Source organism: Rhinoraja longicauda, chromosome 40, assembly GCF_053455715.1.
Source record: "Rhinoraja longicauda isolate Sanriku21f chromosome 40, sRhiLon1.1, whole genome shotgun sequence".
Classification (NCBI taxonomy): Eukaryota; Metazoa; Chordata; class Chondrichthyes; order Rajiformes; family Arhynchobatidae; genus Rhinoraja; species Rhinoraja longicauda.
Window position 1 is genome coordinate 5,436,638 of NC_135992.1, and position 18,381 is coordinate 5,455,018.

At 51.0% G+C, this 18,381-nt stretch overlaps 1 protein-coding gene across 20 annotated transcripts in view; it reads right to left on the reverse strand.

Annotated features, from left to right (window-relative positions):
- Positions 1–6,812: 6,812 nt before the first annotated feature.
- The window catches only part of LOC144611583 (uncharacterized), a 60,924-nt gene continuing 49,355 nt past the window's right edge, over positions 6,813–18,381 (reverse strand). For 16 of the 20 annotated variants that reach the window (XM_078430756.1, XM_078430759.1, XM_078430765.1 and 13 more), the window contains 13 exons: positions 17,546–17,602; positions 16,958–17,014; positions 15,792–15,827; positions 15,166–15,222; positions 13,565–13,600; positions 12,693–12,728; positions 11,884–11,919; positions 11,623–11,742; positions 11,198–11,254; positions 11,021–11,056; positions 10,866–10,901; positions 8,428–8,503; positions 6,813–7,278 (listed from right to left, as the gene is read on the reverse strand). In XM_078430756.1, the coding sequence (XP_078286882.1) occupies positions 7,146–7,278; positions 8,428–8,503; positions 10,866–10,901; positions 11,021–11,056; positions 11,198–11,254; positions 11,623–11,742; positions 11,884–11,919; positions 12,693–12,728; positions 13,565–13,600; positions 15,166–15,222; positions 15,792–15,827; positions 16,958–17,014; positions 17,546–17,602 (773 nt within the window). In that variant the 3' untranslated portion in view covers positions 6,813–7,145. The remainder of the gene's footprint in view (positions 7,279–8,427; positions 8,504–10,865; positions 10,902–11,020; positions 11,057–11,197; positions 11,255–11,622; positions 11,743–11,883; positions 11,920–12,692; positions 12,729–13,564; positions 13,601–15,165; positions 15,223–15,791; positions 15,828–16,957; positions 17,015–17,545; positions 17,603–18,381) is intronic. The other 4 variants (XM_078430763.1, XM_078430761.1, XM_078430764.1 and 1 more) reach the window with 4 other exon arrangements.

Genomic DNA, 18,381 nt, shown 5'->3' on the forward strand with positions numbered 1-18,381 from the left:
TCAGTCTCGAGCAAGGCCGCCAGCTCCATGATGTCAGGCCACAGAGCGGCCGAGATACGATCCGGAAATCAATCGCATCTCCGGCAAGGTAAGAGATTGAAGAAAGAATCCCCCGCCCACCCCCCACATAAAACAAACCCGAGAACATGATACCAGCACATGGACGCGGAAACACACACACATGCATGCACTTGCACATGCATTTACACACACACACACACACGTGTGCACACATGTTTATGCACGTGCCCACATACACGCACACACATACACACACAGTGCAAAAAGACAACCAATGCCCCCAAGTCTGTAGTTCAGAGCTTATTTGGAGGTTGGAGTGTTTAATAGCCTGATGGCTGTAGGGAAGAAGCTGATCCTGAACCTGGACGTTCCAGTTTTCAGGCTCCTGTACCTTGTGCCCGGTGGCAGGGGTGAAGTGAGTGTGTGGCTAGGGTGGTGTGGGTCTCCCGACAATGCTGGCTGCCTTTCTGAGCCAGCGACTCCTGTAGATCCCTCTCTAGCTGTTGTATCCGCTGCTCTAGATGTCAACTTCTTTACATTGGCAGGCTCGGCGATCGCTTCGCTCAGCACCTTCGCTCAGTCCGCCTTAACCAACCTGATCTCCCGGTGGCTGAGTACTTCAACTCCCCCTCCCACTCCCAGTCTGACCTTTCTGTCATGGGCCTCCTCCAGTGCCATAGTGAGGCCCACCGGAAATTGGAAGAACAGCACCTCATATTTCGCTTGGGCAGCTTGCAGCCCAGTGGTATGAACATTGACTTCTCCAACTTTAGATAGTTCCTCTGTCCCTCTCTTCCCCTCCCCCTTCCCAGTTCTCCCTCTATCTTCCCGTCTCCACCTATATCCTTCCTTTGTCCTGCCCCCCTGACATCAGTCTGAAGAAGGGTCTCGACCCGAAACGTCACCCATTCCTTCTCTCCAGAGATGCTGCCTGACCTGCTGAGTTACTCCAGCATTTTGTGAAATAAATACCTTTGATTTGTACCAGCATCTGCAATTGTTTTCTTACACTACCTGCAGATCCCTTACTCTGTATCTTTTCATACTTCTTGTTTCCCTATCCCCTGACTCAGTCGGATGAAGGATCTCAACCCGAAAACGTCACAATATTCCTTTTTCCACGGAGATGCTGCCTGACCCGCTGAGTTACTCCGGCATTTTGTGTCTATCTTTGGTGTAAACCAGCATCTGCAGTTCCTTCCCACACAAGACTAACTTATGGAAAGCCAATCAATCTACAAGCGTCTTTGGAGTGTTGGAGGCGATGGATGGCAGCTATTAGCTTGGACTGTCCAAAGCCTGGGAATAAACATGGTTATATTTTCCACCTATTTGCTTTTTGTCTTGTTGCTACATCGTGGTATGTGTAACATTTACCTTGTTATGTGTCTGTTTCTAGCTGGGTGTGCGATCAATAGGTTTTAAAATAATAGACAATAGGTGCAGGAGGAGGCCATTCGGCCCTTCGAGCCAGCACCACCATTCAATGTGATCATGGCTGATCATTCTCAATCAGTACCCCATTCCTGCCTTCTCCCCATACCCCCTGACTCCGCTATCCTTAAGAGCTCTATCCAGCTCTCTCTTGAATGCATTCAGAGAATTGGCCTCCACTGCCTTCTGAGGCAGAGAATTCCACAGATTCACAACTCTCTGACTGAAAAAGCTTTTCCTCATCTCCGTTCTAAATGGCCTACCCCTTATTCTTAAACTGTGGCCCCTGGTCCTGGACCTCCCCTTGACTTGGCCACCATCCATGCAAGCAGAAACGTGACATGTTATGGTTTAGATATTAGAAGTACACCGTGGAAACAGCCCACCGAGTCCCTGCCGACCAGCGTTCACCCTGTACACCAACAGTGTCATACGCACTCGGGACCATTTGCAATTTACAGAAGTGTGGGAGGAAACCGGAGCACCCGGATAAACCCGAGCGGTCACAGGGAGTACGCACAAACTTCGCTCGGACAGCATCCGTAGTCAGAATCAAACCCCCAGGTCTCTGGAGCTGTAAGAGCTCTACTAGCTCTCTCTTGAATGCACCCAGAGAATTGGCCTCCACTGCCTTCTGAGGCAGAGAATTCCACAGATTCACCACTCTCTGACTGAAAAAGTTTTTCCTCATCTCCGTTCTAAATGGCCGACCCCTTATTCTTAAACTGTGGCCCCTGGTTCTGGACTCCCCCAACATTGGGAACATGTTTCCTGCCTCTAACGTGTCCAACCCCTTAATAATCTTATTAAATGGCGGTGCTGGGTCGAGGGGCCGAATGGCCTACTCCTCCTGCACCTATTTTCTATGTTTCTACAGCTCTTGCAACCGCCTTATCCATGTATCCCACTGACCCCGTGTGCGCTTAACTTCTGTTGGAGCAGTTGAGAAATACAAGGTGAAACACAGAAACATAGAAGTGGAGGAAAATAACTGCAGATGCTGGTACAAAGCGAAGGTATCACAAAATGCTGGAGATGCTGCCTGACCCGCTGAGTTACTCCAGCATTTTGTGATAACATAGAATAGCCATTGGCTTGGCCTCCACAACCTTCTGTTTGATCTGACAGAGTCGGGAGATGAAGAACTCTAAAGAATCGCTCTTTCATTAAGACACGACCAAAACATGATTAATTTAATATTTATTATTATATTCATAAAATGCAGACATCAAACTACAGGATTTCAGCTTAATTAAGATAAGAAAATACAACGCAATGATATAAGCAGTGATATAGATTTTGAACATTGTAAAACATCTAATTGAAGACCCCACTTGACTTCCTTCAGCCCAGGAACAGTTTAGTGTTAGAGATACATCGCGGAAACAGGCCCTTCGGCCCACACCGACCAGCGATCCCCGCACACTAACACTATCCTACTACACACACGAGGGACAATTTTATACCAAACCAATTAACCTGCAAACCTGTACGTCTTTGGAGTGTGGGAGGAAAGCAAAGATTTTGCTGGAATATTTTTGTTTCAAGTCAAGGTCGTTGACTTGTTCAAGTCTATCATCTCATCCTCTGAGCTCTTGCAAACCTGTTGGAAATCACGGTTTACTCGACACAAGACTAATCCCCTTCCTTTTTAGCCTAGTTTACTTTAGAGATACCGCGCGGAAACAGGCCCTTCGGCCCACTGAATCCGCTCCGACCTGCGATCATCTGCGCCCACACTCTAACACTATCCTACACACACTTCTGGACAATACACAAATTTTTACCGAAGCCAATTAACCTGGAGTGTGGGTGGAAACCGGAGCGCCCGGAGAAAACCCAGGCGGTCACGGGGAGAGCGTGCGAACTCCGTCCCGACAGCGCCCGTGGTCAGGATCGAACCCTCACCGCACCGCACGAGTCTTTCGCTCGGAGTGATCTTTGGGGCTGAGATGGGTTTTTTTTAGAGGAAGTAGTTCTAATCTCTAATCACTTTAATTTCCCGCAAAACACAGAATTTAATCGAAAGTCAGCCAAAGAATTTGCTTTGAAATAATCGTCCCATTCCTGCCCCCAAGCAGGTTTTTCCAAATCTGTTCCACACTGTGGAGCCAATTCACGGCGTTGGTCTAAACAAATAATTTACAAAACTTTTAACGCCACATGTTCCCAACTTTGTATTCGGGCTTGGTGGGGGAAGGAAGGCCAAGGGTCTTCGGATGTTTAAATTATAGTACATTTGTGCCTTAAGACATTGAAGTAAACATGGTGCTTAAAATATATAAAGGTCTCAGCACAAGAGCCGGCGGATGCAGAGTGCACTACTTGTGAATACTAGACTAAATACTGGTCTGCATTATATTGCACATCACCTCGACCTCTGAGAAATGTCCCCTGTTGAAGATACAGTATTATACGTCAAGTTGGCACGTTGCCCCCACACAAATTGCCAGCACATAGATCTTTTGGCTGCCCTTGTGGCAAGAGGTTACCTTGTTCCCACCAAGCAGCCAACAGATGCTTGTAACACGAAGATAGACACCAAAGAAAAAGCCGGAGTAACTCAGCGGCTCAGGAAAATGATCCATATGTTCCCTTCGTTATTCCCTTCTGACGACAGCCAACAATGGACCATTGTGAGCTCTTCGCCCGACGGTGCCGGCTCCGATTTGTTCAGACTCTTCCCAACCCTCTAGTTTCCCTCCCAACCCCCCCCCAGTCCGAAGAAGGGTCTCCCGTTCCTTCTCTCCAGAGATGCTGCCTGACCCGCTGAGTTCCTCCAGCATTTTTGTGTTTATCTTCAGTTTAAAGCAGCACCTGCAGTTCCTTCCTACTACACAGATGCTTACAACATGTCTGGTGCAGTAGTGTAGTGCAGCAAAGCACCAGAGTATATGGTTCCCTAATTCCTAGTGTCAACTTGCAACCCATTTGCTTATAACATCACACAGTTACACCACACACAATGCTTCTGCAGTGATTTGACCTGCCTGGTTTTTCCAAAGCACTGATTTTTTTGGGGGGGTCTTTTGCTCTGATATGTGGGAAGACTCTCCCCCCCCCAACACCCCCCACAAACCACCACTCACAATCTCAACCCAGAACGTCACCCGTTCCTTCTCTCCAGAGATGCTGCCCGTCCCGCTGAGTTACTCCACCATTTTGTGTCCATCTTCAGTAGAGTGGATCATTGTTAACTCTCTTGTCTATTGCGTTGCCTTATCTAACCCCCCCCCCCCCCCTCCCCTCCCAATGCCCTCCCTGCTCCATTGTGAGCTTGACGTTGGCTGTGCTGCAGGTAGGGTTGCCAACATCCTCACTCCCAAATAAGGGACAAAGGGTGACAATAGACAATAGGTGCAGGAGGAGGCCATTCGGCCCTTTGAGCCAGCACCGCTATTCAATGTGATCATGGCTGATCATTCTCAATCAGTACCCCGTTCCTGCCTTCTCCCCATACCCCCTGACTCCGCTATCCTTAAGAGCTCTATTCAGCTCTCTCTTGAATGCATTCAGGGAATTGGCCTCCACTGCCTTCTGAGGCAGAGAATTCCACAGATTTACAACTCTAACTAAAAAAAAGTTTTTCCTCATTCCGTTCTAAATGGCCCTACCCCTTATTCTTAAACTGTGGCCCCTGGTTCTGGACTCCCCCAACATTGGGAACATGTTTCCTGCCTCTAACGTGTCCAACCCCTTAATAATCTTATATGTTTCGATAAGATCCCCTCTCATCCTTCTAAATTCCAGTGTATACAAGCCTAGTCGCTCCAGTCTTTCAACATACGACAGTCCCGCCATTCCGGGAATTAACCTAGTAAACCTACGCTGCACGTCCTCAATAGCAAGAAGGTCCTTCCTCAAAACTGCACACAGTACTCCAGGTGCGGTCTCACTTGGGTTCTATACAACTGCAGAAGGGCCTCTTTGCTCCTATACTCAACTCCTCTTGTTATGAACTCCTCTTGTTATGCGGCCGCCATTGGTGGAGCGGGAGCACGTGGCCGCTGGCTGGGTGAGGTCACGTGGGGCGCGGGACGGTGACGTCACCCTTTGTCCCTTATTTGGGGAGTGAGGAAGTTGGCAACCCTACTAATACGGGACAAGGGCGGTCCCGTACGTACGGGACAAACCAATTTAGGCCCAAAATACGGGACGTCCCGGCTAATACGGGACAGTTGGCAACCGCTAACTGCAGATCAGTTTATTTTTAAACCGAAAGAAAGGTCTGAGCGAGGAAAGAAAGCAGTCTTTAAACCGTCTGGCGGACTTGTTGAAGTTGCAAGATGTTTTAGTTGGCAGGGGGGCATTCAGTGTTGGCACCGGGCATTTGCAGGTGTTGGAGGAGAAAGAGAGAGTCACACAATGACTCCATATCCACCCTCAATAACACAAACCCGCCAACCACAAAGAACGCCTCCACTTCCAGCATCAACCACGCTGCGGTGTGGGCAAGGAAAGTGGGGGCAAGTCAGGGACTATAAACTAAAGCCCACTGCTCAGGTAAATAGTCCAGGCGCCAGCTCGCAAAGCCTTGCTTGGCTGGGAATCAGTGCATCTAAGATTCCCATCTGGAACACTGCTCTCCAAATCTGCCAGGTTTATCTGGAAATGGGGGGAGGGGGGAAGGAATCATAATCCAGTTTAGTTTAGTCTAGAGATTCAGCGTGGAAACAGGCACCCCCGCGTAGTCCGCGCCCACCAGCGATCCCCGCTCGCCAACGCAATCCTACAAGCGCTGGGGGACAAGTCCGATCAGCCTGCAAAGCCGCACGTCCTTGGGGTGTGGGAGGAAACCGGAGATCTGGGAGAAAACCCGCGCGGGTCACGGGGAGAACGTGCAAACTCCGTACGGACAGCACCCGTGGTCGGGATCGAACCGGGTCTCTGGCGCTGTGAGGCAGCAACTCTACCGCCGTGCCACATAATCTTACGCCATGCAACATGTATCTTCTCACCCCGCCCCCTCCCCTCTCCCCCTTTTTCTTTAAAAGGACAACGAGTGCAGATGTACTCGGGTGGAGTTCAATCAAGACCACAAAACTCCACCGTCACTTTGGGACTTTTTATCCATTTGAAAAAAATAGCAGCTTAAATGGAAAAAAAAAGGAGTGACTATTTAGGGAGAGAGGGAGGGAGGGAGGGAGGGAAGGAGAAAAAAAACTGATTTATTCTGGAGAGATCTGGGGAAGATTTGGGTAAAATTGGTTCATTTATTCAGGCTGGAAAATCACAGAGTAGACACAAGATGCTGGAGTAACTCAGCGGGACAGGCAGCATCTCGGGAGAGAAGGAATGGGTGACATTTCGGGTCGACACCCTTCCTCAGTCTGAAGAAGGGTCTCGACCCGAAACGTCACCGTTCCTTCTCTCCAGAGATGCTGCCTGACCCGCTGAGTTACTCCAGCATCTTGTGTCTCCCTGCTGTTCTTTCCAGGAGGAACCTTGCGCAGGTTAATGGGATGTATTCATGAGCAAGCTAAACTTCCTCTTGTCCAAGTGAAGAACCCTTTAAATCCGGGGTTTTTAATGGGCAAAGTTGTGACCAGCAGAACTAGATTCAAATACTCTGATGTAAACCATTTTGTAAGTGTGTGGCGTTTCAATGGACATGGTCTAATCCACTGCATTCGGCTTGTGTGTGGTATAAAGTGCTGTGACGTTACTGATATTTGGGCTCCAGTCTATTGTTAATACTTTCCAAAGAATTGTTGGTAGGCAGCCTGGTATCCAACTCTGTGGGCCAGATAGTCACATGGGTGGAAAGAATCACATCGTTCTTTGCGGCGCTCAGAGGCTGTCTTGGAGTTATGTTCGCGGTGTCTGCAATTAAGATAGATCAACGTTAAGAACTGCCTCCTTGGATTCGGGGTTTGAGAATCACAGCGAGTCATAAGAGTCACACAGCGTGGAAACAACCCATCGCCCAACACTCAACGCCCAACACCGACCAACTTCATTGGTCCCATCTGGCACGCCTTTAATCCCACATCCCTCCAAACCTACCCCGTCTCAATGTTTACAGAGTTTTACAGCCCTGCGGCCCAACTTGCCGACCAACATGCCCCATCTACACTAGTCCCACCCACCTGAGTTTGGCCCATATCCCTTTAGATTTAGATAGAGCTCTAGGGGCTAGCGGAATCAAGGGATATGGGGAGAAGGCAGGCACGTGTTATTGATTGTGGATGATCAGCCATGATCATAATGAATGACGGTGTTGGCTCGAAGGGCCAAATGGCCTCCTCCTGCACCCATTTCCTATGTTTCTATGTGCAGCGTAGGTTTACTAGGTTAATTACTAGAGATGAGGAAAAACTTTTTCAGTCAGAGAGTTGTAAATCTGTGGAATTCTCTGCCTCAGAAGGCAGTGGAGGCCAATTCTCTGAATGCATTCAAGAGAGAGCTGGATAGAGCTCTTAAGGATAGCGGAGTCAGGGGGTATGGGGAGAAGGCAGGAATGGGGTACTGATTGAGAATGATCAGTCATGATCATATTGAATGGCGGTGCTGGCTCGAAGGGCCGAATGGCCTACTCCTGCACCTATTGTCTATTGTCTATTGTCTAAACCTGTCTTATCCATGTACCTGTCAACATGTTTCTTAAACACTGTGATAGTAGTTGGCTCTACTAGCTCTCCGAGAAGCTCGTTCCATACACCCACCACCCTTTGTGAAAAAGTTATACTTCAGGTTCCTATTAAATCTTTCCCCCTTCACCTAAACCCTGTGTCCTCTGGTCCTCGATTCCCCTACTCTGGGCAAGAGACTCTGTGCGTCTACCCGATCGATTCCTCTCATGATTTTGTACACCACTATAAGATCGCCCCTCATCCTCCTGCGCTCCAAGGAATAGAGTCCCAGTGTTTCTACAAGATCCCCTCTCGTCCTAAATTCCAATGAATACAAGCCCAGTCGACCCGTTCTCCAGAAGGCGACTGAAAACAAAATGGCGGTATCTGCGCCTCTCACCTCTCATACAATTCCCGAATTGGGTGTTTGGCGTTCTTCATGACAGAGTTGGATTTCTGCTTCCCAAGGAAGGGACCTGGAATGAGGTGAAACAGATAGTCATAGGAGGAAGATTTAACAGGAAGCCGAGGGGTAAGGTTTTCCACACAGGGAGGTACATACAGTGAGTGTATGGAACGAGCTGCCAGAGGAGGTAGTTGAGGCCGCTACAAGACAACATTTTAAATGTCAGTCTGATAGGTTGGGGTGTGAAGAAGGGCCTCGACCTGAAACGTCGCCCATTCCTTCTCTCCAGAGATGTTGCCTGACCCCGTTGAGTTACTCCAGCGTTTTGTATCGATCTTAGATTTAGGGTGAAATGGGCAGAAAGCGGGCAGGTGGGACTAGTGTAGATGAGGCATGATGGTTGGCATGGGCAAGTTGGGCCGAAGGGCCTGTTTCCGTGCCGATGGACTCTATGATTCTCCTGGGACAGACTATTCTCCTGCTACTTGGACAGTAGGGTCGCCAACTATCCTGTATTAGCCGGGACATCCCGTATTTTGGTTTGTCTCGTACGGACCGCCCTTGTCCTGTATTAGGCCCAGGGGGCGCTGTAGGTCCGGACACTGTAGACCCGGACGCTGTAGGCCCGGACGCTGTAGGCCCGGACACTGTAGGCCCGGACGCTGTAGGCCCGGACGCTGTAGGCCCGGACGCTGTAGGCCCGGACGCTGTAGGCCCGGACGCTGTAGGCCCGGACGCTGTAGGCCCGGATGCTGTAGGCCCGGACACTGTAGGCCCGGACACTGCAGTCGAAGCCAATTCTCTGAATGCATTCAAGAGAGAGCTAGATAGAGCTCTTAAGGATAGCGGAGTCAGGGGGTATGGGGAGAAGGCAGGAACGGGGTACTGATTGAGAATGATCAGCCATGATCACATTGAATGGCGATGCTGGCTCGAAGGGCCGAATGGCCTCCTCCTGTACCTATTGTCTATTGTCTAAACTTTGCGCGAGTCTCGAAGCAAACATTCACTTTGATCGGCAAAGATTACACTTGAACGCATCACAGGTTTGTTGAGCATTCTTTAACCACGTTGGGCAGGGAGCCGTTGGACATTGCTGTGGTCATCCAGATGCCGCCTGTACCTGTCCCTAGTGTGTTTGTGTGTGTAGGATAGAGTTAGTGCGCGGGGATCGCTGGTCGGTGCGGACCCGGTGGGCCGAAGGGCCTGTTTCCGCGCTGCACCTCTAAACTAAACTAGTCCCCAGTCTGTCGGTAAACCTCTGCGTCCCATTACCAGAACTGTTCTAGAACATTCCCGCCCAGTGTAAAGGCATTTCAATAGACAATAGGTGCAGGAAGAGGCCATTCGGCCCTTCGAGCCTGTACGCACCGCCATTCAATGTGATCATGGCTGATCATTCTCAATCAGTACCCCGTTCCTGCCTTCTCCCCATACCCCCTGACTCCGCTATCCTTAAGAGCTCTATCTAGCTCTCTCTTGAATGCATTCAGAGAATTGGCCTCCACTGCCTTCTGAGGCAGAGAATTCCACAGATTCACAACTCTCTGACTGAAAAAGTTTTTCCACATCTCCGTTCTAAATGGCCTACCCCTTATTCTTAGACTGTGGCCCCTGGTTCTGGACTCCCCCAACATTGGGAACATGTTTCCTGCCTCTAACGTGTCCAACCCCTTAATAATCTTATACGTCTCGATAAGATCCCATCTCATCCTTCTAAATTCCAGTGAAGTGCCGTTCACAGGTAACTACAACGGCTGGTCATTTGCAATGGGGGGTTGAAATCCCCCAGATCAAACCATTAGGGCAGCACGGTGGCGCAGCGGCAGAGTTCCATCCCGACTACGGGCGCTGTCTGTACGGAGTTTGCACGTTCTCCCCGTGACCTGCGTGGGTTTTCTCCGGGAGCTCCGGTTTCCTCCCACACTCCGAAGACGTGCGGGTTTGTAGGCTTTAATTGGCTTAGGTAAAGATGCTGTGTCAGTGTTCATGGCTTAGTGTTAATGGTAGTTGCGTGATAGTTTGCCGAAACACTACGGGACTGAGGGTAACTTTCCGTGTCGTGTGACTCCAAAGCTGTAGAGACGCGGCGCAGAAACAGGCCCTTCGTCCCACCGACCATCGATCACCTCACACACCAACACTACTCTACACACACTGGGGATAATTGTACAAACGATACCAAAGCCAACTAACCTACGAACCTGCACGTCTTTGGAGTGTGGGTGGAAACCGGAGCGCCCGGAGAAAACCCACGCAGGTCACGGGGAGAACGTACAAACTCCGTACGGACGGCACCCGTGGTTGGGATCGAACCCGGGTCTCCGGCGCCGTGAGGCAGCAACTCTACCGCTGCGCCACCGTGCCGCCATTTTGTTTTTAAGAGTCATTTTCATTCGCTTATGCATTGTAATAAACAAAACAACCCCTACCTCCTTCTGCAGAGCGAGACTCTTTCTCAGCCGAAACTGGAAATTAAAAAAAAAAAATCGATTAATAAAATCTCTTTGCAATGGATTGTAAACTTTCCCTCACTGTTTAACGACAGCTCTCTCTATCCCAGAGACGTTCAGGTCAGGAGAACTACCTTTAGTATCCGGCCCACTCTCGTTCTCGGCAGAGTCTGAAACAGAAGGAAGAGGGTTTCAGATTCCTGGTCTCACGGTTGGGTTTTCCGAACGGTTTTCCCAAGTTCCCTCTCCCCCAGTAACCATGAACCCCCAGGGCATGTGCAGGTGACATCTCCACACACACGTCTACGTACCATCATCTTCCCTCGATACCATCACTTTGATTTTCCTCTCGCCACTTTCTCCGGAATCTGAAATGAAAATCAGACACTGATTAGGTGTTTTTGGACCCGGAATAAAACCCGCGCAGGTCACGGGGAGGACGTACAAACTCCGTACAGACGGCACCCGTGGTCAGGATCGAGCCCGGGTCTCTGGCGCTGTGAGGCGGCAACTCTACCGCTGCGCCACCGCGCCGGTCATTGGAACAATAATGGGGTCACACAGCAAGGAAACAGGCCCTTCGGCCCAGATTGCTCATACTAACCAAGGTTGCCCCATCTACACTTGTCCCACCCGCCCACGTTTGGCTCAGATCCCTCTAAACCTCACGGATGGGTGGGTGGGTTGTCCAACAGTGAATGTTACAGGGAGACATTGGAATCAGAAATGTCCGTACCTCGAGATGCAGAGTGACTGTCTTTCTCCGCACTGCGACTCTCTTTCTCCGCACTGCGACTCTCTTTCTCCGCACTGCGACTCTCTTTCTCCGCTGAGTGATCCTCCTTCTCCGCAGAATCTGGAGGGGAAAGGAAAGAGTTTCACTTCACCGATCCCAAGACCTTCCCTGCGCCCAGCTGCCAGTGCAGCTCTGAAACTCTCCCGCCCATTTTAACAGCAGTTCACTCTATCCCAGTGACGTACAGGTCTGGAGAACTACCTTTAGTATCCGGCCCACTCTCGTTCTCGGCAGAGTCTGAAACAGAAGGGAACGACTGTCAGTTTCTTGTACAGTTAGCAGGGTGACCGTCAAAGAACTCTTTCCTTTAATCAAGGCGTGATCTGGTCACTCCAGCTTTTCGAGCCCGTCCGTTCCAGAACATTCCAGAACTGTGTGCGGAGAGGAAGTTTCCAATCGTGGAAGAGTGTCAGGAACTGGGAGGGCACAGCCTCAGAATTGAAGGACGTTCTTTTAGGAAGGAGGTGAGGAGGAATTTCTCCAGTCAGAGGGTGGCGAATCTGTGGAGTTCTTTTGCACAAACTTACTTGGCCTGTGGAGGCCACAAGTCAGTGGATATATTAAAGGCAGAGATAGATAGATTCTTGATTAGTGCGGGTGTCATGGGGAGAAGGCAGGAGAATGGGGTGAGGAGGGAGAGATAGATCAGCCATGATTGAATGGCGGAGTGGATTTGATGGGCCGAATGGCCTAATTCTACTCCTAATGAACTGATGACCTTACAGGCCTCATATAAGAAAATAACTGCAGATGCTGGTACAAATCGAAGGTATTTATTCACAAAATGCTGGAGTAACTCAGCGGGTCAGGCAGCATCTCGGGAGAGAAGGAATGGGCGATGTTTCGGGTCGAGACCCTTCTTCAGACTACAGGCCTCTGTCTACATATTGGGGTAATAAAGACTGCTCGTTCCCTCTGCTTCATGTGCCAACTGCTTTCAGTCCGTGTGCCACGTTAACTAATTTTACAAGGATGGATATTTTAAAATCAGTAAACAAAAACCTCGGTACCTCGAGCAGCAGAATGACTCCCCTTTCCTGCAGAATCTGGAATAAAATAAGAGCAGAATTACACAGCTGCGCGCAGCGGTAGAGTTGCTGCCTCACAGCGCCGGAGACCCGGGTTCCATCCTGACCACGGGCGCTGTCTGCACGGAGTTTGTACGTTCTCCCCGTGACCTGCGTGGGTTTTCTCCGAGATCTTTGGTCTCCTCCCACACTCCAAAGGCGTGCAGGGCTGTAAGTTAATTGGCTCCTGTATATTTTAAAGTTGTCCCTAGTGTGTAGGATAGTGTTAGTGTACGGGGTGATGGCCGGTCGGCACGGACTCGGTGGGCCGGTGAGCCTGTTTCCACGCCATGTCTCTAAACGTTAAAAAGAACAGGAGACCAGCAAGATCCCAAACTCCGTCCGAACCCCCGACACACTCAGGATAAGGACGGGCCGTTACGCCAGGTGGATTCGAACTACACAGTGGATGGGATTTCCAGCACAGGATGTGCACAAGACCTGTGGTCTTGATTCCATAAAGTCACACATCACATAAACAGGCCAACCTGCCCCTGCAAGATAGACACAAAACGCCAGAGTAACTCAGCTGGTCAGGCAGCATCTCTGGAGAAAAAGGAATAGGTGACGTTTCGGGTCGGGACCCTCCTCCAGGGCAGGTAGACGATTAATAATTCACCATGAATGGATTGTTCACTGGTGAATATTACAGGGAGACATGGATGGGACGGGTTTGGAGGGATGCGGGCCAAACGCAGGCAGGTGGGACTAGTGTAGCTGGGGCATGTTGGCCGGTGCGGGTTAGATGGGCCGAGGGGCCTGTTTTGCACGCTGTGTCACTCACTCTACGACACGGAACTCATAAATATCCGTACCTCGATGTGCAGACTCACTCTCCTTCTCCGCAGAGTCTGGAAGAGAAAGGAAAAGGCTATCAGTTCATCGATTACTCTGTATTCTCTGTGTTCTATTATCAGGGCCACTTTAATGGACAATAGGTGCAGGAGGAGGCCATTCGGCCCTTCGAGCCAGCACCGCCATTCAATGTGATCATGGCTGATCATTCTCAATCAGTACCCCGTTCCTGCCTTCTCCCCATACCCCCTGACTCCGCTATCCTTCAGAGCTCTATCTAGCTCTCTCTTGAAAGCATCCAGAGAATTGGCCTCCACTGCCTTCTGAGGCAGAGAATTCCACAGATTCACAACTCTCTGATTGAAAAAGTTTTTCCTCATCTCCGTTCTAAATGGCCTACCCCTTATTCTTAAACTGTGGCCCCTTGTTCTGGACTTCCCCAACATCGGGAACATGTTTCCTGCCTCTAACGGGTCCAACCCCTTAATAATCTTATACGTTTCGATAAGATCCCCTCTCATCCTTCTAAATTCCAGTGTGTACAAGCCTAGTACGGGATGTCCCGGCTAATACGGGACAGTTGGCAACCCTACTCACTTACCCCACCCCTCTGTCAGTCACTCCCCTTCTGTATCCACCTATCACTCACCAGCCTTTGTCTGCACCACAATCTCCCCCCCTGCCAGCTTTCTCCCCCCACTCTCCGTCGGTCTGAAGAAGGGTCCCTGGCCCGAAGTGTCATCTGCCCGTTCCCTCCGCAGAGGCTGCCTGACCCGCGGAGTTTCTCCAGCGCTTTGTGTTTCGCTCGACGATCCCCCCCCTTCCATTTGTGTAACGGTTCACCCTATCCCAGTGACGTACGGGTGTCAGGGGGTTATGGGGTGAAGGCAGGAGAATGGGGTTGAGAGGGAAAGAGCGATCAGCCATGATTAAATGGCGGAGTGGGCTTGATGGGCCGAATGGCCTAATTCTGCCCCGAGAGCTTATGCATAGTCCCACTTCTCCTTTGAACACTGACACACTGAGCACCAGGGCAGGTTCAATCCTGATCACGGGTGGTGTAAGAAAATAACTGCAGATGCTGGTACAAATCGAAGGTATTTATTTCACAAAATGCTGGAGTAACTCAGCAGGTCAGGCAGCATCTCAGGAGAGAGGGAATGGGTCCGAAACGTCGCCCATTCCTTCCCTCCTGAGATGCTGCCTGACCTGCTGAGTTGCTCCAGCATTTTGTGAAATAAATACCTCTGATTACGGGCGCCGTCTGTACGGGGTTCGTACGTTCTCCCCGTGACCCGCGTGGGTTTTCTCCGGGTGCTCTGGTTTCCCCGCACACTCCAAAGGCGTGCAGGTTTGTAAGTGAATTGGCTTCTGTTAATTGCAAGTTGTCCCTGGCGTGGAGAATAGCGTTCGTGTACGGGGATCGCTGGTAGATAATGAGCGGGGAGAAGGTACAGGCAGCACCCGTGGTCAGGATCGAACCCGGGTCTCCGGCGCTGCCAGGCAGCAGCTCTACCGCCGCGACACCGTGACGCCCACGCTGTGCTGTAAAACGTCTCCAAGTCTCGCTGAGTCAGCACTGGCAATAACCCCCGCCCCCCAAACAGAGACGTAAACAAACCTCGGTCTTCTCTGGATCCCAACACTTTAATTTTCCTTTCGCCACTTTCATCGGAATCTGAAAGGGAAACAGGTTTCTGATCACTGAACGAGAGGCAGGTGGGAAGACCCGGTTCCACAGGCTGCCCCGGTTGTTGAAGGTTGTTGCCACCGTCACGACGCACCCACCCTCAACCAGACGAAACCCAACCCGGCCGACCATTTGCGTGCCAGCCACCGAAGCTGATTAATTTAGTTTCGAGATTCAGTGCGCAAAAACAGGCCCTTCGGCCCACCGGGTCTGCGCCGCCCTGCGATCCCCGCACACTAACACTATCCTACACCCACTAGGGACAATTTACACATACACCAAGCCAATTAACCCACATACCTGCACGTCTTTGGAGTGTGGGAGGAAACCGAAGATCTCGGAGAAAACCCACGCAGGTCACGGGGAGAACGTGCAAACTCCGTACAGACGGCGCCCGTAGTCGGGATCGAACCTGAGTCTCCGGCGCTGCATTCACTGCAAGGCAGCAACTCTACCGCTGCACCACCGTGACCACACCTATGTACAGGACCCAGCGGACTGACCGAGTCTGGGCCCACACACGGCCTTACACATTACACCGGGAGTGGTCTACTCACTGGAGTTGTTGTTGTTGCTGTTCTTCTCCGCCGAATCTGCATCAGAAACAGCAACACAAGCTTTGGTCACCAAGGGCTCAGTTCAATGTGGAGACACAGCGCGGAAACTGGCCCTTCGGCCCAACTAGCCCATGCCGACCAACATGCCCCATCTTCACTATCCCACTTGCCCGAGTTTGGACCATACCCCTCTAAACCTGTCCTATCCTGTTCAAAAATCTCTTCAATGTTTTGATAGTGCCTGTCTCAACTACCTCCTCCGATAGCTCGTTTCACACACCCACCACCCTTTCGGTAAAAGACTTGCACCTCAGGGTCCCCTATTAACCTTACCCCCGTCACCTTAAACCTATGTCCTCTGGTTCTCGATTCCCCTACTCTGGGCAAAAGACTCTGTGTGTCTACCCGATCTATTCCTCTCACGATCTTGTACACCTCTATAAGATCACCCCTCGTCCTAATGCGCTACAAGGAATAGAGTCCCAGCCTGCTCAACCTCTCCCTGTAGCTCAGGCCATGAAGTCTTACAAAGTCAATGTAGAATGGGCTAATTCTGCTCACATGACTTATAGTGTTGCCAACTGTATTAGCCGGGAAATCCTGTATTTTGGGCTAAATTGGTTTGTCCCGTACGGGACCGCCCTTGTCCCGTATTAGGCCCGGGGGGCGCTGTAGGCCTGGATACTGTAGGCCCGGACGCTGTAGGCTCGGACACCGTAGGCCCGGACACCATAGGCCCGGACACCGTAGGCCTGGACACCGTAGGCCCGGACACTGTAGGCCCGGACCCTGTAGGCCCGGATAGTGTAGGTCCGGACAGTGAACGCCCGGAGGCCCGGGTGCCGTCTAACGGAAGTTGCTTAGCAACCCGCCTCCCGGACCGGGCGGCTGCCATTGGTGGAGCGGGAGCATGTGGCCGCCGGCTGGGTGAGGTGACGTGGGGCACGGGGCGGTGACGTCACCTTGTCCCTTATTTGGGAGTGGGATAGTTGGCAACCCCTATTGACATATGACCTTCTACCCTCCTGCCCACCAGCGTGCATCTTCCCTTCGTGACCTGTGCCCAACGTATCTGCCGTTTACGCGCGAGGTTTATGTGATCACGGTCCCACATCCTGCACGTTACCCACAGACAGTAATCCCCACACACAGACACATCCACAAACCATCGTCATCTCTGGATCCAATGTCTGTGATTTTCTTTTCGCCGCTCTCTTTGGAATCTGGAACGGAAACGGGTTTCTGGTTATTTAAAGGGAAGTTGCATGTGTGGAACGAGTGGGTTAACATATGATGAGCGTTTGTCGGAACTGGGCCTGTACTCACTGGAGTTTAGAAGGATGAGGGGGGAACCTCAATGAAACTTACCGAATGGTGCAAGGCCTGGATAGAGTGGATGAGGAGAGGATGTTTCCAAGCCCAGTCGACCCATTCTTTCATCAGACGTGGAGGAGATAGATAGATTCTTGATTAGTGCGGGTGTCAGGGGTTGTGGGGAGAAGGCAGGAGAATGGGGTTAGGGGGGAGAGAGAGATCAGCCATGATTGAATGGCGGAGTGGACCTGATGGGCCGAATGGCCTAATTCTGCTCCTATCACTTATGAATTTATCTCCTCCTGCCCACCAGATTGTGTCTTCTCTTCCGGACCTGTCTCCACTTTATCTGCCGTTGACACACGAGGTTTGTATGATGATGGTCCCACTTCCTGTGTGTTAACACAGACAATAATCCGCACGCCGGGACATCCACGTACCGTCACCTTCTCTTGATCCGATGTCTTTGATTTTCTCCTCGTCGCTCTCCTTGGAGTCTGGAATGGAAACGGCTTCCGATTATGGAACGGGAAATTGAGTGTGAATGGTTCCCAGAGTCAACGTGTGTCGGTGTTACACGCCCGGCCGTCTGTCCCCACTCACACCTTCATAGTTCATACGTGATAGGAGCAGAATCAGGCCATTCGGCCCATCGAGTCTACTCCGCCATTCAATCATGGCCGATCTATCTCTCCCTCCCAACCCCATTCTCCTGCCTTCTCCCCGCAACCCCTGACACCGCGTACAAAACCAGGAATCTCTCTGTCTCTGCCTTAAAACAAATATCCATTGACTTGGCCTCCACAGCCTTCTGTGGCAATGACTCCCACAGATTCACCACCCTCACTGGCTGGGTCCGTCCCCATCAGATGTCCCCCCCCCCTCGCACAATGGCCGGGCCCAGGGTTGGCGTCACCATGCAGCCTTTCCCCCGGACTCTGTGTTTGCAAGGGACGCGGGAGTTCTGGTGCAGGATTAGTTCACAAGTTCATAGGTGATGGGAGTTAGAATTAGGCCATTCGGCCCATCGAATCGACTCCGCCATTCAATCACGGCTGATCCATCTCTCCCTCTCAACCCCGATCTCCTGCCTCCTCCCCATAACCCCTGACACCCGCACTAATCAACAATCTGACAATCTCCGCCTTAAGGAGGATTTGAGTATAGGAGCAGGGAGGTTCTGCTGCAGTTGTACAGGGCCTTGGTGAGACCACACCTGGAGTATTGTGTACAGTTTTGGTCTCCTAATCTGAGGAAAGACATTCTAGCCTTAGAG